The 17,606-nt window shown below is 34.1% G+C and overlaps 2 protein-coding genes across 2 annotated transcripts; one reads left to right on the forward strand and one right to left on the reverse strand.

Annotated features, from left to right (window-relative positions):
• Nucleotides 1-525: 525 nt before the first annotated feature.
• Nucleotides 526-12,057, forward strand: LOC105329514 (kelch-like protein 9). Its single transcript, XM_011430794.4, has 5 exons — nucleotides 526-1,151; nucleotides 3,685-3,871; nucleotides 10,618-10,733; nucleotides 11,171-11,329; nucleotides 11,813-12,057. The coding sequence occupies exons 1-5, from the start codon at nucleotides 758-760 to the stop codon at nucleotides 12,034-12,036; spliced, it is 1,080 nt and encodes a 359-aa protein (XP_011429096.1). The 5' UTR covers nucleotides 526-757; the 3' UTR covers nucleotides 12,037-12,057.
• Nucleotides 12,058-15,179: 3,122 nt separating this feature from the next.
• On the reverse strand, nucleotides 15,180-17,550 carry LOC105329515 (uncharacterized). Its single transcript, XM_011430795.4, has 2 exons — nucleotides 17,466-17,550; nucleotides 15,180-17,168 (listed from the first exon to the last, which is right to left on the reverse strand). Exon 2 carries the CDS (start codon nucleotides 17,136-17,138, stop codon nucleotides 15,492-15,494), a length of 1,647 nt encoding a protein of 548 aa, XP_011429097.4. The 5' UTR covers nucleotides 17,139-17,168; nucleotides 17,466-17,550; the 3' UTR covers nucleotides 15,180-15,491.
• Nucleotides 17,551-17,606: the final 56 nt, after the last annotated feature.

The raw sequence follows: 17,606 nt of genomic DNA on the forward strand, positions 1-17,606 counted from the left end.
CGAACCGGGAGGTTTATACTCTCCTCCCTCCCCCCCCCTCCCCCCCCCCCCCCCCCCACGGATTAGGATTTTCATGAATTTGGGACGAAGGTTTTTTTCTCAATATTTCTGAGGATTAGTCTAGCCCCCCCCCCCCCTTTCAATTTGCTTCCGACGCCAGTGATTGTTATATATATTGTTATATATAGTTTTTAATTATATAAATGTATAGGACCTGCATGTACTTAAAACGTACAAATTCCCTTCTTTGTCTCCAACATGTATAATTACGATATTAATTAAGACATAATCTGATAACTGGGGTCAGCAACAGGTGAAATCTGGGAAAGTCACCCACACAACAATCTTGAGCTCTGCTTTACTCAATTGAAATTAGAGGCATTTAATTCTGTAACATTCTATCACATACTCATTAGGTGTTTGCAATATTAAGTGGGGCGATTAATAGCCGAATATACTTCGTCAAAAGTAAAAATCGAAAGATTAATTCGGTACAGAGATTATGTGTAGATTAAAGCTGTTTTTTAAAGTTCCTGAAAAAATTAAAGTTTGTCTTAGCAATGAAACTGCTTGGAACGTTAAAGGCAGATACGAATATGAACTGATTTAGTGTTGGAATTGAGATTCGTTTATTAATAAATTCTTTTATAAACGTTGAGTAACAACCAAAGAAAAATCTTATGAGGACGTCGTTGCAACGAATTGAAATTAACGATAGTTTTCAAAGTCAGCGGCGGACGTGATTTATTCATTCAAAATGGCCAGCAAAAGTTTCAAAGAAGCATACCAGAGAAGTTCGGACGATTCTCACCTTGACATGAAAGCCTTTGACTTCGTTTTCATGTTCAATAAGAGCATTGGCAGTTCCAAAGTGTTTTACTTCATGATTGACCCCTGGATGAACAATAGACTCTTCCCAAAATGCAACGTGATGCGGTTTGGAAAATTGAGAAATTTGGTGCATTTCAAAGCATTGGAGCTGGACGGGTATTTGTATATTATTGGAGGAAAAGACTGGGAGACTGGGGAACACAGGGATCACACGTGGCGCTATGACCCCGGAAGTGCAAAATGGACCGAGAGGGCGAGGATGAATGTCGCTAGATGTCGTCACACAGCTGATGTTCTTAATGGCTGCATCTACGTCACTGGTGCGTTTTTATTTTGTTTTGGTGGGGTTTTTTTGGGTGGGGGGTGCTTTGGGGTTTTTTTCGGGGGGGGGGGGGGTTACGAGGAAACTCTAATATTGTCAAGATAATTATGATCAAGTCGATTTCAATGACCTCTTATCTATTTTTACGTTGAATGTTTGACGGGCCTTTTTGTGAGGAAAACAAAGTGATCAAAATTAAAATCAACTTCAATATTGACGATTACTGGCTTAACCAAATAGGCTCTCTTTAAAGTAAACTATTTATGATACCGAATATCTTCAAATCTTTCTCCTTTCAATTTCGAAAACCTCTCGATGCTTTTCTTATATCGACTTTCTATAATAGTAAATGAAGTCTCATTTCAATGCATGTCGCTTTCAAAATAAGTCAGCTTTAATGACCTCAATCATATTCATGACACGAAGAAAAGAAAATGAAAAGATTTAGAATTTAAATTCAATAGTCTTTATATTTTGGATTCGTTGATATTTTTTTCCTTCTTTATTTAGGGAACATTTTTTTTCAATGTGCATGCATGTCTATTTCATCGAATGGTTTAAAAGTAAAGAAATGTCACTTGTATAAGAATGGCGATGACTTAAAGTGAGATCCAGAGCAATACCGATCCTTAGTCATAATATGCACCAAGGTAAAAAATCTGGTCAAAATATGGAATACATTAACATACTGATCGGGAAGAAGTACGTGCGTAGAGGGTTTTTTTTTAAACATTTTACAAAAGAGTGTGGAAAAAATATCTTTCGTGCAGGTTTTTTAGAAGTACCTATAACCTTAACCTAAATTCTTTGATTGATATTTTGTGATTTTTAGGCGAAGACAGTTTTCCATAGTGACTTTAATACAAATATCCTGAATCTTCTATGATTAATAACGATTAGCGAATAATTGAACATTTGTTATCATTGGACGAAGGGGCAATAATATGAGTCTATAAGACGCGGAGATAGGAAAAAAATTAACCTCAATAAACCCCCAAAACATCTGCATATACCCTTTGATATTGAAAAATATCTATGAAAGATAAGTTTAATATATAATCATGTAGATGAAAGCGCACTGCACTGCTATGTTGTGATTCTAGAAAAATTTCTTAAAAATTAAATTTTTTTATCAAAAACTGTAAAATAGAATTACAATTTTGTATTTTAAACAACTTTCGTAATTCTTTATTTAAGGGATATTTGACAGATAGTTTACTCAATTGTACTGAAAATAACTTTTCATGTAATAAATTGGTGAATCATTATTATATACAGTAGTTTTTTGTTTTTTTAAATGCACTCGAATATAGCTTTTGGTAATTACATGTAATCATATTTTCCTAAATAAGTTTATTACGTTAATACTCTTTACATAAGATACACTAATACACTATAAATAGAAATGCAAGTCATGACAAAATCTTCCAGTAGACTATTCAGCGCCAGCTGATGACGTAATTTCTAAGTCTATTTTTATCCCTTGGTGATTGCGTAATAAGTCGTGTCATTATATTGGACGTGGATATTGATTTTTGTTATGAGCTCACTTTGATATGACTCTTAATTCCAACTGTGTTTAATAAGAAAATTTGTATATTACTAGTGTATCAGTATTTTAAGGTAATGTCCAGTATATGAACCCAGCTACATGAGTTACAATAGGGTAAGGATTAAGGACTGGGGAGTAGGGAATAAGGGAGGGGGGGGGGGGTACAAAGCGTCCTAAAGGTTAGAAACGACTGCAGTGAACTTATATCACCCTGTCTATATAATACTTATCTTATTAGTGAGCGTATGATTGAAGGGGTCCTTATTTACTTGCATAATGAGAAAATCGCTTTACACACGAAGCGTATTATCATAATCAGACAGGATCGTGCCGAAGAATGATTTGACTTTGGGTTAACCATCATATCACAACACACACACACTTACTTAACACAGTGCATGTACGCGGTATCATCGACAAAATACTGGACTACTTACATCACAAACTGTATTAAGTACCTAATCCAAAGCATTCAATAGTGCACGCCTGTTTTATCAATCCTGATTTTTATTGAATAAGACTGCATAACACCTGAATATTGTGTACCGAAATCACATGCATAAGAACAAGGTGAAACCTTGATTGGTTCCTGTTTTGAAGAAAAAAGTTACCTGGTGTAATCTGTCTTTATTATATATCTTGGTGGTCTCAGTCTCAGTACTTCTGTTCTCACATACCATATACCCGGTATACTAGTATATTGCAATGTAGAGGAACTGGGTTTCCTTTTAAGTAGAAAGAATTTTTTTTTTACTGAGAGGGAATTGGTATAAAATAACTACATGAAAGAGCCTTGAATTTCATGCACACATGTAGCCTAGGTATTTTGTATACCAATATACATGGTAATCTTTCCTGCCTGTATGTTAATCTCCAGACATTTAAAAGATGCATGAATTCGTCATAGGTCAGTCTCCTCAGTTAAACCTATTTTACGTACAATTAATTAACCAAGATCCTTATTTTACTAAATTAACAGGAGGAGAGGTGCATCATGGGAAGGTTTCTGATAGCTGTGAAAAGTACGACCCTATCAAAGACAAGTGGGTTGAGGTGGAACCCATCCCTCGTCCCCGAGCAGACCACGCCGCATGCGCAAACGGCGGGAATTTGTACGTTTCCGGTGGGATCAGCAACCTCAAGCACCAGTGCTCCAACGTGTTTTGGTAGGTGCATCACACCGCTGGAAAACATTCTTAATACTAGTAAACAATTAATTTTGATTATAAAGATGGGCGGGGATGTGATAAATCAGAGGGTTTGAATGATTAAACCATAAAGTTAAAAGCTTTGTATATAAATATTAATTTCGAAATCTATTTTTCGTTTAGTAAAAAGTTGTTTCAGTAGATTCAATGCTGAAAAAGAAAATGGAAAGATCATTATTCAATTCGATTAGTATCTGAGAGCAATGCTAGGAGGCCCCTAAAAAATTACAATTGAAAAAAAACAACAAATGAGATAAATAAATCAATTGAAACACTACTCTCGAATGAGAATGTCTTCCGTCAAACTGTGGGATGTTCATATTCACAATAAATCAAGATGAAACAAGGATGAGCATCCCTCGGTATCGAGTCTCTCTCTCTCTCTCTCTCTCTCTCTCTCTCTCTCAATAAATCAAGATGAAACAAGAATGAGCATCCTTCGGTATCGAGTGTTTCTCTCTCTCTCTCTCTCTCTCTCTCTCTCTCTCTCTCTCTCTCTCTCTCTGAACGATTTGTTAATGTTCTTTTAGAGTCGGATAATGAGTCAGAAGATGCAATTGATTGAATTATAATACGCGACCAATGATTATTTCTCTGGCTCTGCCTTTATAGTACGAAATGCGACTAGCTGACGGTTTCAGTAATGCTGGTTTGATGGTTGTTTTGATATTTTTTTTCATCGAAATAAAATTAAAGAAAAAAAAATGGAATTCCTAATGAGAGGAAGATAATGGTAGAAAAATGAGGAGTCTTTCTCATCGACCAGCGATTATATCCAAATAAACCTGTTCAGGCGATATCGAATTGTTATTACCCCTTATTAACTCTTTTCATTTGAAAAATGATAGCAAATATGATTATTCAAGTCGTTTATAATTGTCGAAGCATTCTGTTTTCGATTAATATATCCGCTTCAGAAGACAATGGGCATGACGTCATTCAAGAAAAAAAAATGCAATTGTTTATTCATTTTTTTTTCAATTTACTTTTATAGTTTACCATCTGTTTTTACAGTCACTTTGTAAAACTTGTGCCGATTTTGAATACCTTGTTTCAAATTAAATCTAGTTAATGACAGTAACGCATAAACAATGATAAGGAAATAATGTTATACAACTGAACTGAGATACCAGAAAGATACCACGCCCAGTTTTTTTTTATAATTAGACTTTGTTCATTAGACAAGATTTGACATTTTTTTTTCATCACAGGGTTCTTTTCAATCATACCAATTATAGTTTTTTTTGTCTTCGATAAAGCCCTTTGTATTAAATGGGCTCTATTACCGACCAGTTCGATAAAATATGACTCATAATGCAAATGGCTTCAATCATTACAGACAATAAACTATGACAGAATATATACTCCATTGGTCAATACTACGTTGTATTTTTCTTTTAATCATTATTACAAGATGCATCGATTGTAATCATCGTTTCGCGCCATTCGGGTGCCATTCTTGCAGACGATACGCTCTTGCCGCCGGAGTATCGTCCTGTCGTCTGCCAAATAATTTTGGATTTGGATGCAGAAAATGTAGAGTCAAACTATTTTGATATTATCTTTAAGACGAGAGTGAGTCACATTCCTCTGTGCAGATATATATATATTTTTTTTTTACTGAGAAATGTTTATTTGAGCTGTCTTTCTAAAAAAAAAAAAGCAGAAAAAAACATCCCAAACCAGTGCTGCAGATTGAATTGTATTAAGTTCACATTATTTGAATTATAAAAAAAATGAATTATAAAATCTCAGAAATATATGTAACAGTTCTCAGATTTGTAATTTCACATTAATTGTGATAATGCAGAGAGAATGGAAATTTACGATATGTCTACTATATACTGTAAACACGCATGCAGATCATGTCATACTGATGAATTGTATTTCAGAAAATTTTAAAATGTACCTGACGAAAATCCAAACATTATTTTGGTGTTTTGATTCAAATTAAATCAAAACTAAACGCAATCTTTTAATTAACACGCTGCGTACCTATTGCTGAAACACGTGGGTATACATGAGGATGTAAACGTATTATTACATTAATAAACAAATGTACATCAATGTGAGGAAAGTTAGTAAAAGTATTATCCAGGAAAAAGGAGATTTAGCTACGACGGTGTATATAGATTCTTTAATTATATCATATTACCCTTATGTTCCAAAATACTGTTTTACATCATGGCTGAATTAGAACCATTTTAACAAGTCCTTGGACTTTCGGTTGAACGTAGCTATCTTTTTCTTGGGTTAAAACAAATTAAAAATGACGTGTTTGCACCGATTGCGTAGTCTTAGCTCAAAAGCCAGACAAATCTTGTTGATTTCAAAGAGCCATGACTGGGTGGCCAGCAATGAAATAGACAGGCCTACGTCATATTGCTTAACCAAAGTCCAAGCTCTTGTTAAAATAGTTCTAAGATACCGGTATTTCTTCTGTCGTGTTCTTCAAAATACGATTAGAGAGAGAGAGAGAGAGAGAGAGAGAGAGAGAGAGAGAGAGATTGAGATTCTAATTATGAATTAATATCGTAATAAAGTTGGTTTCGTTTAGAAGTAACCGTAAACAAATTTTTAAAACACAGTTTGTTCAAAATAGACAAAGTAGTGTGTCGTGTCTTTTTTTTTATTGGTTCACAACAATCGGAAACTAAATTCAAATTTAAAAAAAATCTAATTCATTAAAGACCTTGTAACGGAACTTTAATTATCATTTCTAAGATGTGTTTTGACACATTAGGGCCTTTGTGTTTCAAACAAAGCTATTGTCAGTTGTGCGAGGTTATATATTTAATATTTTTTATGAAATTAAAATAGCACATTGTGTGATCACAGTAATTTATTCCTTAATGTCTATTTCCTACTTTCTCATCATGATATCATAATATATACTCTTTTTATTTCCAAATCGGATGTATGAAATTTCAGAAATAATTGAACGTCTACAATTTTAAATAAATAAGAAAGTGCATTTGATTATAAGGAAAACAGTACATGCAGATTATTATTTTACAAAACATTCTCTTGGGAAGATATAAATGAATGTGGTGTTTGAATAAACGCGGAGAGAGAGAGAGAGAGACCAACTCTAACCCACTTTAAACTCTAAAGTCAATATTGGACGATTCAGCTTTTCGGGATATTATAATTCATATATACGTTAGCCCTGACAGAAGATCCCAAATATATAATAATTCCACTACCGCTAATAAGAAAATAAAAGTCGTTTATTTATTGGCTCCTTAAACAATGAAGGAAAACTTTGGTCAATAACCCATGATGACTGGCGCTTGTGTCAGTGTTTAAGTTTATGATGGCGAGAGTTCTCTATGACTCACGGTGACCCTATTTTTTTTTCATCTTCTTCCTAATTCTTTTTCCTAACGTTCACCGCCGCGTGTCTCTAATAAATCGGATTGTATCTCACTGTCAGAGTGACAGATGCGGGGAGGAAAGATTTTTTTTAATATTAATTTATTTTCTTCCCTATACAGTTGAAACATTTTTCATAATGACTGTAATTTGTGTTTTTAGTGTTGTTTTTTTTAATTTTGAGGTGTATCTTTTTTGGTTGTTTTTATTTTAATTTTTTTTCGTGGGGGGGGGGGGGGGGGAGGAGGAGGGAAGCTCCATATTCGGAGAATTATGAGAGATATAATTTTCGCTGAAATATCGATATCAAATCAGAACGACCAACATTACAATATGCATGAAATATTGTCAATGCAATAGATTAAGGTCATTTATTATATATGTAAATCATATCATTTTTGGTCCAATTAATGTTCAAGGTTTGTTTTATCAGGAACTTTTCGAAATACAGTTTTTTATCATTGCTAAATGGATATCCATAGTGATCCAACTTCAATCGCCATTCAAATGACTCACTTTGAAAAAATAATGCTATTTAATCAACCCATTTGATTCTCAGCAATGACAATGTGACTGTCATACGAGTCTCACACTTCTTATAAGAAAAAAAAAATACATTCTTTTCAAACCTAATTTATAATCACATAAAGAATAATGGTTGAAAAAATGAATTATTTAAAAAAAAAACGCTTAAAGATCCTTTCTATTTCCTTGACATTTGTTCTCCTTCCTATTGCTTGCGCAAAAAAAATTTCTCAAAACACACAGGTGCAAATCGAGAAATTAAAAAAAAAACCCAACAAATTAGCGTGATGAAAAATCAATAATTTAAGCAGGTAAAAAAGGGAAGAAAGAAAGAAAAAAATTAAAGAGATGAGTCAGTTGCCTTTTGGGTGCCCGGAAAATAAACGATGTTAACGACCCGAACCCATTGGAGGGGAAATGAAGCTCAGCTAGCGCTCCGGAGCGCGGAATATTGACCATGCCATTGTTTGGGGGCATGTTTCTTTCCTGTACGGGTCACCACCCCCTCCTGCCTCCCAGGATGAATCATGCTGCAACGTTGTATGGGAACCTGCATTAAATATTGAGAACAATGCCCGTGAATCAGATAGCGGGGAATGCTTTGTGTTCAGATTAACTCGGCTCCCCTGCTTGCATATTGACATGGGTTTTTTTTTTTGGGGCTTGTTTGATGTTTGCTTATACAGACAAAAAGAGTTCTTTCTATGAGATAAGACTTTTTATCACATCATTGAATTATTAAATTTGGTTGGTTTTTTTTCAAACATCTGGATAATCTGTTTTGCATTTGTCTTTATTGCCACTTATAAAATAAGTAAATCTTGCAATAGATCATATATCCACACTGTCAGATTTATATATGTGTGTTAAGCCTTTTATCAATTAAATCGCCTGAGATGCTATGTAATCCGAATTTTACTAGCCGGCGTAACGTAAACTATTCACACGCATCGTGCAAATTCGGGAGAGTTACGCGATCGTAAAAAATGTGAAACGTTTTGTGTCATAAATGTTTGACTTCATTAATCATACACCGGTAAAAACCGACATGAAAATGATCTTGATGTTGAAAAATAACGCACTCTAAAAAAATATCAAACATTTTGAGATGTGCAAATAATTGAACAATAATGATTATAGCACATTTTATTTCAAATCTCAAGTGACTGAGTCGTATTGAGTTAACGAAATCCCGCTCATAATTTACTCTTAATAAATAATTCTGTGGTGATGCATTACGTTGCAAAAAGCGAAATCATAACTCGAATAATTGCTGTGCTGGAAAAAAATGCTGATAATCCACGCACATTAAACGATGGATAACACTAATTGACGTTTTTGCACATAATTGTGCCATGCCTCACAGAAGCCTTTTCCGCTACAAGCATGTATCGTATGCACAGAATCCGGCATAATTTGCACGATGGGCATTCAAAGCATGACATCTATGCTATTTTAATTATTATATATCAACAGCTGACTAATATTGAGCTTTGTTTGTGTGTGTGAGAAAAACGGGTTCCTGTGAAACCCAAGAGCGAGATAGAGCAATTTCTGGTGTGTGTTTTTTTAAACTCTCGCTTTTTTATCGGCATGAGTCAGGATCTATTAACAATATCATGAAGGATTAACGTTTGGAATCCGTCAAAGCTAAAACTAATTTTTAAAAAATTATAAATTTAAAAGTTTTCTTTTTAAAATAACACTTTAAAACCTTGGTTTATGTACGTATAAAAGTTATTTTTTATCTTGATCATGTGAAAAAAGTAGATTTTCAAAAACGTAATTCATATATTAAAGAGACTCAAACTCTCATCTGAGATATAATAGCTTTCAGTCATATGAATCATGCAGAAAAAGCGCAAGGACGTTCCAACATTTGGTTGACGTTTATTCCCGATATTAATATGAACAGCTAACTCTTCGTTCAACTTATAGTACTCAGTCAAACTAAGAAATTAGTGAAACACAAAGACATTAAAAAAGAGGAATCCCAAAATATGTTATGAGAATATGTTCAATTTTTGCAAACGCCTAAAGTTTGTCTAGTAAAAGAACCCTCTTTTGTGCCACTTACTGGTTCATGTACGTTGTATCGACATCATTTATTTGATACTTACTGAAGTAATAATAAAACTAGTTACAGTAATAATTAAATGTCTGTTACCGTAATAAACGGGATGTCTTATACAGTAATTATTTATTAAATGAAATATTTGTTGCAGTAAAAGTGAGAGGTTTGTTACAATAAAATTGAGATTTTAGTTTTTGCAATATCTAACATTCTGTAACAGTCATGTTTGTTATTGCACTAAATAAATGTCGAATATTATTGATAAAATGAACAGGAGATGTGTAATAATGAGTTTACGTTACAGTAATAATGATATATCTGATACAATAATTATGAGATTATGCTACAGTAATAATAGTATGTGTGTTACAGTAAAAATGAGATTACGTTACAGTAATAACGATCTGTATGTTACAGTAAATACGGTCTGTATATTGCAGTAATAATGAGCTGTATGTTACAATAATAATGAGCTGTATGTTTCAGTAATAATGATGTTACAGTATGATTTATGTTACAGGATGAGTTATGTTACATGATAAGTTATGTTACAGGATGAGTTATGTTACATGATAAGTTATGTTACAGGATGAATTATGTTACAGGATGAGTTATGTTACAGGATGAGTTACATGTATGTTACAGTATGAGTTATGTTATAATTTAAGTTATGTTATAGTATTAGTTACGTTACAGTATGAGTTACGTTACAGTATGAGTTATGTTACAGGATGTATGACCCTGTCATGAACGAGTGGACGGAGCCGGTGCTCGGTGTCATACTACCCCACGAGAGGGAGAAGCACTGCATGGTCCCTGTGGGGAAGAAAGTGTTTGTGATAGGAGGTCAGTGTATAGAAAATGTCTTCAGAGAGAGAGAGAGGGGGAGAGGGGGGGGGGGGGGTAGTTTACGTATATAGATAGATTTCCTTCGTTATTGTTCATTTGGTGTTTTTGTTTGCAATGACCAATACGTGCCTCAATCACGAGCCTTAAACGCCCAAGTTATAACATGAATATTTAGTAACTTTTCCTCATTGTTTTCAAGTACCTTGAATAATGAAATAATAAAAAATAATTTATCCAATTATTACTCTAAATTAAACTTTCTGACCGTTTGTTACGCTATTATAGTTACAAGAGACAACATTTGACACTAGGACGAAACCCAAGGACATTTAGGCAGTCTTTGTGAGCAAACGAAATAAAAAATCACTTATGAATACAAAATGACTTTGATTTAATAGTTCTATGTCTTCAAAACTGATTGATTTCTCTTAAAGGAAGGGGCTTTGATCAGGAAACTTTCTCAGAAAAAGACGAAGCAGCCATTTGCAGTTTCAACACAAAATGTCGCGGCGACTTCCGGCGCGATGCATGTTGGGATGTAAATCATCCCAATATGAACCAACCAAGAACTAATGGAGGAGCAGTCTTATTGGGTACGGTGAGGTTATAAGTAATAGCTTCCTCTGACGCAAATAGAATTTACAGACGTAAAGCTGATCGTGGTTTTTCCTTTAATCTAAATGATTCATTACTGATTGAAAATTTAATCAGTGCATTTAATTGTGTTTTATTTTCTTATTAAGACAATGTCAGAGACAAAGTTGCATAAAAGAAAATTGATAATCAAATCTCTGGTGACCAATTTTCAAATCGTTTAAGATCTTTGAATGTGAAAGAGCATCTTGGCGTTCAGGCTTTGGGTGAAATATCTCCCAGCGTGAATTAATCATGTGGGGGATATGTATCCTTATTCTTTTGTAAATGATGTAGAATTGCATTTCAGCACACAAAAAGTGTTTTAATTAAATTCATTTTTAACTCATATTAATCAAATGTTTGTGCAAACGAATGTTTTAATTGCAGGTCATAATAATTATATACTTACATCCACATATAACTAAATATTCTAATTGCAGGTCATAATATATACATGATTGGCGGAAAGAGTTTCCAGCGCGACTGTGATGTTCTATCGGTCGAGTGCTACAACACCAAGAAGAGGAAATCTCGCGAGATGTTCACCCTTCCGTCATGTGACAATTACGTGAACTGCGACTGCGTGACTCTCAAAGTGCCAATCACAAACAAAGACATTAATTTCAACGACGTGTTGTTGTTTGATAAATGGATCATGTGGTGATTTTTCGAGAGAGAGAAACAACACAAATGAATGTCTTTCTACGTTGACTTTTGAAAAATAAAAAATGAAAAATTGTACGTGTATTTGAATATTTTTTGTTTGCTGAAATCTAATCACTCGTTCCTTTTCCTTCCTCTCATCGGTACTAAATGGAAGTCCAAAAACAGATGGAAGATTTGATTTATTAATTCAATCAAGACTAGTTCACAGGTACATGTTTATGAGGTGCAATATAAGTTGCTGTATATACAAATGAACACAAAACAGGTGGAGATATATGGAAAGTCCATGATTGATTTTTCCGGAAGCTTAGTTACTTCAAATGACGCCGGAACCCGATAATAAAATGTTACGCATATTTCTACAAAGCAACCTTAATATTTGTATTACACTCAATTTGACATCTTAATCATAACATATTTATAAACTACCATGACCACTCAATAGGCGTCGGTATTTAATCAGTTTTTACAATACATTCTAGTTCTCAACGTCCATCGTTTGTGATTCACCTATAGTGTTTGTTTTTTTCGGGTTATATATTTATGCATTGTATTATTTGCACATTGTTAATCGAATTCACCTTTTTTAAGATTTACAATGTATTGTCAAGTATTTCAGTTTTACTTCAAAAAAAAATTCACGTTGGACTGTATATCATAATTTCTAACAGAGTTGAACACTATTGTTAATACAGTCTTATTTTAACTCTGGTTTCAGTGAATATTTCATTCATTGTTCAGGTATTTCTGTATTCTATTTATCGTTATTATGGTCACACTTCATGTTTCATCTACATGTATTATTAAGATTTCACTATACCTTCAATTTTTTTTCATTCATTCCGATTACAATTACATAATATACACTGTGTTTGCTGTTCAAGTTTCACAATGCCCATGGCTTCTCCCTGTTCATCAGAAAATTCAAATCATGTAGGGCAAAATATGGGCTCTTGACTCACCAGCCATGCAATAAACAACACTATTAAAGTGTTGATATTATTCATCATCTCTTTATATTAGCACCTTTTTCTTCCATTTATGATTACATCATTGCCTAATTCGGAAACCATTTTCTTACATCACTGCCTAATTCAGTATAACCATTTTCTGTCGTGAGCTGCTTACAAATAGGCCTGCATTGACTTTGGTCTTAACCCCACGCCGACTACCGACCAAAAAAAAATTTGTTTAAACGCGTACACCTGATTGCTCTATTTAACCGTTTCTAATTATTAATACGTGACTAATTATTGATACCTGTACTCAATGCATGAATACTGAAAATTCTATTATTAGTAGACGGAAGTTTCTTGATCTCTCTTTTCTTTTTTCTCGTTGAATCAATTTTAATAAATCAATATAGGAAGACTTCTACGGTTAATTAATTAAAAAGAAGTTCGATAATAAAGCAAGTATCAATTTTTTTTAACAACACTAATTGGAACATTTTAAATGTAACTTCCACTACCATTCACATTCAATACTATAAAACTATAGTATATTTCAATGAGTGTTTGGTTTTCCTCTTCTTTTTTTAATTTAAATATCGGTAGTACATGTACATATAATTATGACCAATTAACTTATGCGAGGATACTAAATGTCTATCATATTTAGGTCATGACTTCACTTCAAGATGTGAATCACTAGATGCAGTGGTCATCATTTTTTAAAAATAGGTGATTAATTAACTGGTAATTGTGATTAATTAATTCACTTTCACTGCACTTATATTACGATAAAGGTTCCAAGTACATTTATGAGTAAATTTGCGCGCGTGCTTTAAGGTTTAGTTGTATATCGAACACATACCACAGTCTGTAATAAAGAAAGGATTTCCTTCTTAAGTTAATTACCATTCCATTCGTGCAAATTCGACCATCTCTCCAATACTTTAAAGACGTTTCTCTAGAAATGAGGTCATATCCAAATTCTTTAACTTACTATTATAAGAAGGAAAACATATTCGCCAACAGTCTCGTACATGTATAAGTATATATAAATCCGGGTATTAAATTTAAAGATCGGAACAATTAACAGGTATAATAGTAAATTTAAAAATAAATTGAACCCGAAGACTTAATCAAAGCGAGACATATATATACCATGCATATGTAGATATTTCCTCTTCGAATTTTCTCATGCCATTTCTGGAAATAGTTCACCCTAATCTCCATCTTATATCTCATGATTATTATTACATTCAAATATTAAACACACTTCGATAATTGATATACATGTACGTGTAAAATTTGGGAAGTGTTGGCCTAAAAACACAGATATCGAATAAAAATAAAGGACCTAGCTTCAAAACTCACATCATGTGACCTATAAAAAGTCTGGATTCATCGCACCTTTTCGGGTCTTTCCGGCATTCGCACATTAAATTCGTGTCCCTCTTGAAGAGCTGTATCAGTGATCTTTCCGCTTGGTGAAACGACCCGAAAATTGCAGTTGGAACTCCATGATACACGAGTATACATGCATGATAAACTTTAAACAATATAAGCAATGTATGCAAGTACAACTAGAAAAATTTAAAACGTAAAAAATAATCTGTGTTAAAGATTAATTACAGCATTTGGTATTGAAAATCATTGATACACCATTTACATGTACATGTTCTTGACAACATTTTGATATAATGTTAAAGAAATACTAAAGCATTGTTTACACAAAAAGTAAGTTCCTTTTGTACAAATAATGCGATACGTGCAACAAAGCTTATTTCAGAAAATCCAAATTCACCTTCGCATTCTGAGAGCATTATAATTGTATTGAATTCGAAAACAAATTATAAACTGAATGGATAGTGGGTACGTCGTTTCATTGAATTACTAACGGAATCCATCAATGTTTACGAGTTAGAGACTGGAAAAAAATTTGAACTAAAGTAAAAGTCCGTACTCATATTGTTGGGTTCGTGTTTTGTTTTTGTTTTGTTTTTTTTTGTTCATATTTTATATTTATGAGTTTACTGTAGTTATAACATGTAAGTGTATATGCCCGTCGGGAAATAAATGTAAGTGTCAATTTGAAGATATTGAGCGCAGAAACAGGGTATAAATGAAGGGAAATGCTGGCGATGGCGTGGATTAAAAAAACCCACTCAACTCAGCAATTGTTTAATCAAATAAATAGGCATCAACAAATTTCTTTTCAGCCGTGCAGTTTTGGGTTATGCTCATTGTTACTCCATTGAAGACAAAAAATATTCTTAATATCAAAATAAAGCAATTCATTAAAGCGCAGGTACTTGCTTTAAAAAGTTTGTTAGAAAGCACCAGTGGTGAACATAATTCTGTGTCAATTTTTTTTTATCTTTTTAATTATATTTCATGTTTTATCAACGAAACTTTGATAGCATTAGTTCTCCAGTTAATTGAACAGTTGGCATACAGTAATTTATTTCATGCAGATCTTGAATTAACGGCAAAAGGGGGACAACTCTCATTGAAACTCAACAATGTTCATTTTAAGAGCCATTGGAAGTGGCAACTTCAAAATGCTGGTCACTTTTCTGTCACACAAACTCAAAATTCTCTGCATACAAATCCGTTTTAAATTCCACACATCTGAGACCAACTCCGAGCAATACATATGAACCTTGTCGTAAATTTGGAACCTTTTATCTTTTTGGGGTATGGACGTTTTCATTTCTTTTACCCCATGGTCCATTATTGCCATGCTTTCTCGAATCGCTCTTTGCGTCATTGCGTTTATCATGACTTTCAGATGTTCCACATCCGTAGATCGCAAAAGACACTGATCCTCATCATCGAGTTCTAGAAGTTTACCCGTTAACACGGTTACAGGGAAATCACTACCGACTTTAACACTCGGATCCGCCCCATTCTGTAAAAGAAGCTTGATCAGTTTGTCATCTACACCGGTAAAAACTACCGTTCGGCAGAGGGCATGCAAACTGTTGCCCGACTGGTTTGTTAAACTGTCGATTTCCCCAACGTAATTTGGGTTGCATCCGTGTTTGAGTAAAACTGCAGCACATTTGCTCATATATACCTTTAAGTATCGGTTGCCCTGCATTTGAGTGGCATAATGTTCGACAGTTTGAAATAAGCAATGTAACCCCGAGGAAAATGCACATCTCCCAAAAGCAGACCTTATCCGCATGTCCTCAAAATCTTTTTCAAACTGAAGTTCATCGAAGTTAGGATCCGCTCCTGCATTGTGCAGCAACAGGGAACAAGCAATGATGTAGTTTGAGGAATTGTCAAAATCATGACATGCCGAGTGAGAAAGAAGACTGTACAAAGGATAGGTGCGGAAAGGTATCGAAGCTCCAACATTATGTCCATGCTTAATTAAAATTGTCGTCACAGCAAGTAGCCGTTCGTACCACTTCTTGTCAAAAGACAAGGTGTAGGAATACAGGACGTGAAACAAGTTCATTCCTTCAAATAATGTGGACAGATCTGTCCGCAGTCGTAACAGCACGTCCAGACATTCTGGTCTGGCGTTTTTCAAAGCAGCGCCCACTGCACTTTTGATTTCTTCATCCGAAGGATGGTCTGATAAAAGAGAGCAAAGGGCGTAGGGAGAGTCGAGTTGACACGCCATTTCAATGTAAGCCTCGTTGCCTTTGAATTTTTTACCTTGCACAAATTTCCCATGACAGTGGTCTAGAATAGTTTTGACACATCCGACGTGACCACTTTTCCCCGCTAAATCCAAGGCTGTCTGCTTGAAATCGCCCAATTCTCTGTCGTCTGCAACTTTGCTGTCTTTGTAACGATCACCGGCCGATTTATAATTGAAAACTGCTGGAACATTATCCAAAGGACGTTCTTGAAGCAACATATTCAAAATCATTTTATGTCCCAGTCTTGCCGCCAAGTGTAGGTATGGGAAAGACGAAGATTCGTGGGGCGGTTTAAATATACCTTTGTGAAATAAGAGACTGACGGCCTCCATGTTATTCGCTATAATAGCATAATGCAGCACATCCATTCCATTTTCACCTTTATACTGTTCAATGGATTTCTTGCTGATCTTTTCGATGCAAGTCTTTAATGCTGATGTTTCGCCGTAAGTCTGTATCATATGAACCAAAGACGACACAGTCGATGACTCCATTTTGATTGTAAAGCGTCCTTGGTTTTGGACCTTGGCCAAACAGTGAAACAATCAAAGAAAGACAACTCTAATTATTATATATGTCCCTGGTTGAATTAATAAAAGAAATATTGCTCAGAAAACAGTATTTCCAGCAAAAATTTTTTGATAATGGTCATATAATTAAGCAGCACACAAAATTTACAATAAATATAAAAAAAAAAACCCAGAGATAAACACATTGCGTTCTGCACATGCTGCATCCAAACTGGAAACGCGTTTCAGAATATATAGAATTGCTTCTAAAATTCACGCACTGATTTTTTAAAATTTCAATGAAAGATTTACCTGTAAAATGGACGTTAAAAACTGTTTGATTTTATGATAAACTGTGCGATTAAATGTTGTTGATAACCGGAAACACGTGCTTTTGTTATTTCTCGCACCAAGTCTCGCGTGCATTTTCGAAGGTTTACTTGTGACGTCAAT

Source organism: Magallana gigas, chromosome 6, assembly GCF_963853765.1.
Source record: "Magallana gigas chromosome 6, xbMagGiga1.1, whole genome shotgun sequence".
Taxonomy (NCBI): domain Eukaryota; kingdom Metazoa; phylum Mollusca; class Bivalvia; order Ostreida; family Ostreidae; genus Magallana; species Magallana gigas.

Bases quoted from the DNA above. Each gene is read 5' to 3' on its own strand.
- LOC105329515 (XM_011430795.4), bottom strand. From the start codon at position 17,138: ATGGAGTCATCGACTGTGTCGTCTTTGGTTCATATGATACAGACTTAC.
- LOC105329514 (XM_011430794.4), top strand. From the start codon at position 758: ATGGCCAGCAAAAGTTTCAAAGAAGCATACCAGAGAAGTTCGGACGAT. The intron at 3,872-10,617 runs GTAGGTGCATCA...GTTATGTTACAG, and splicing joins CAGTGCTCCAACGTGTTTTG to GATGTATGACCCTGTCATGA. The intron at 11,330-11,812 runs GTACGGTGAGGT...TTCTAATTGCAG, and splicing joins TGGAGGAGCAGTCTTATTGG to GTCATAATATATACATGATT.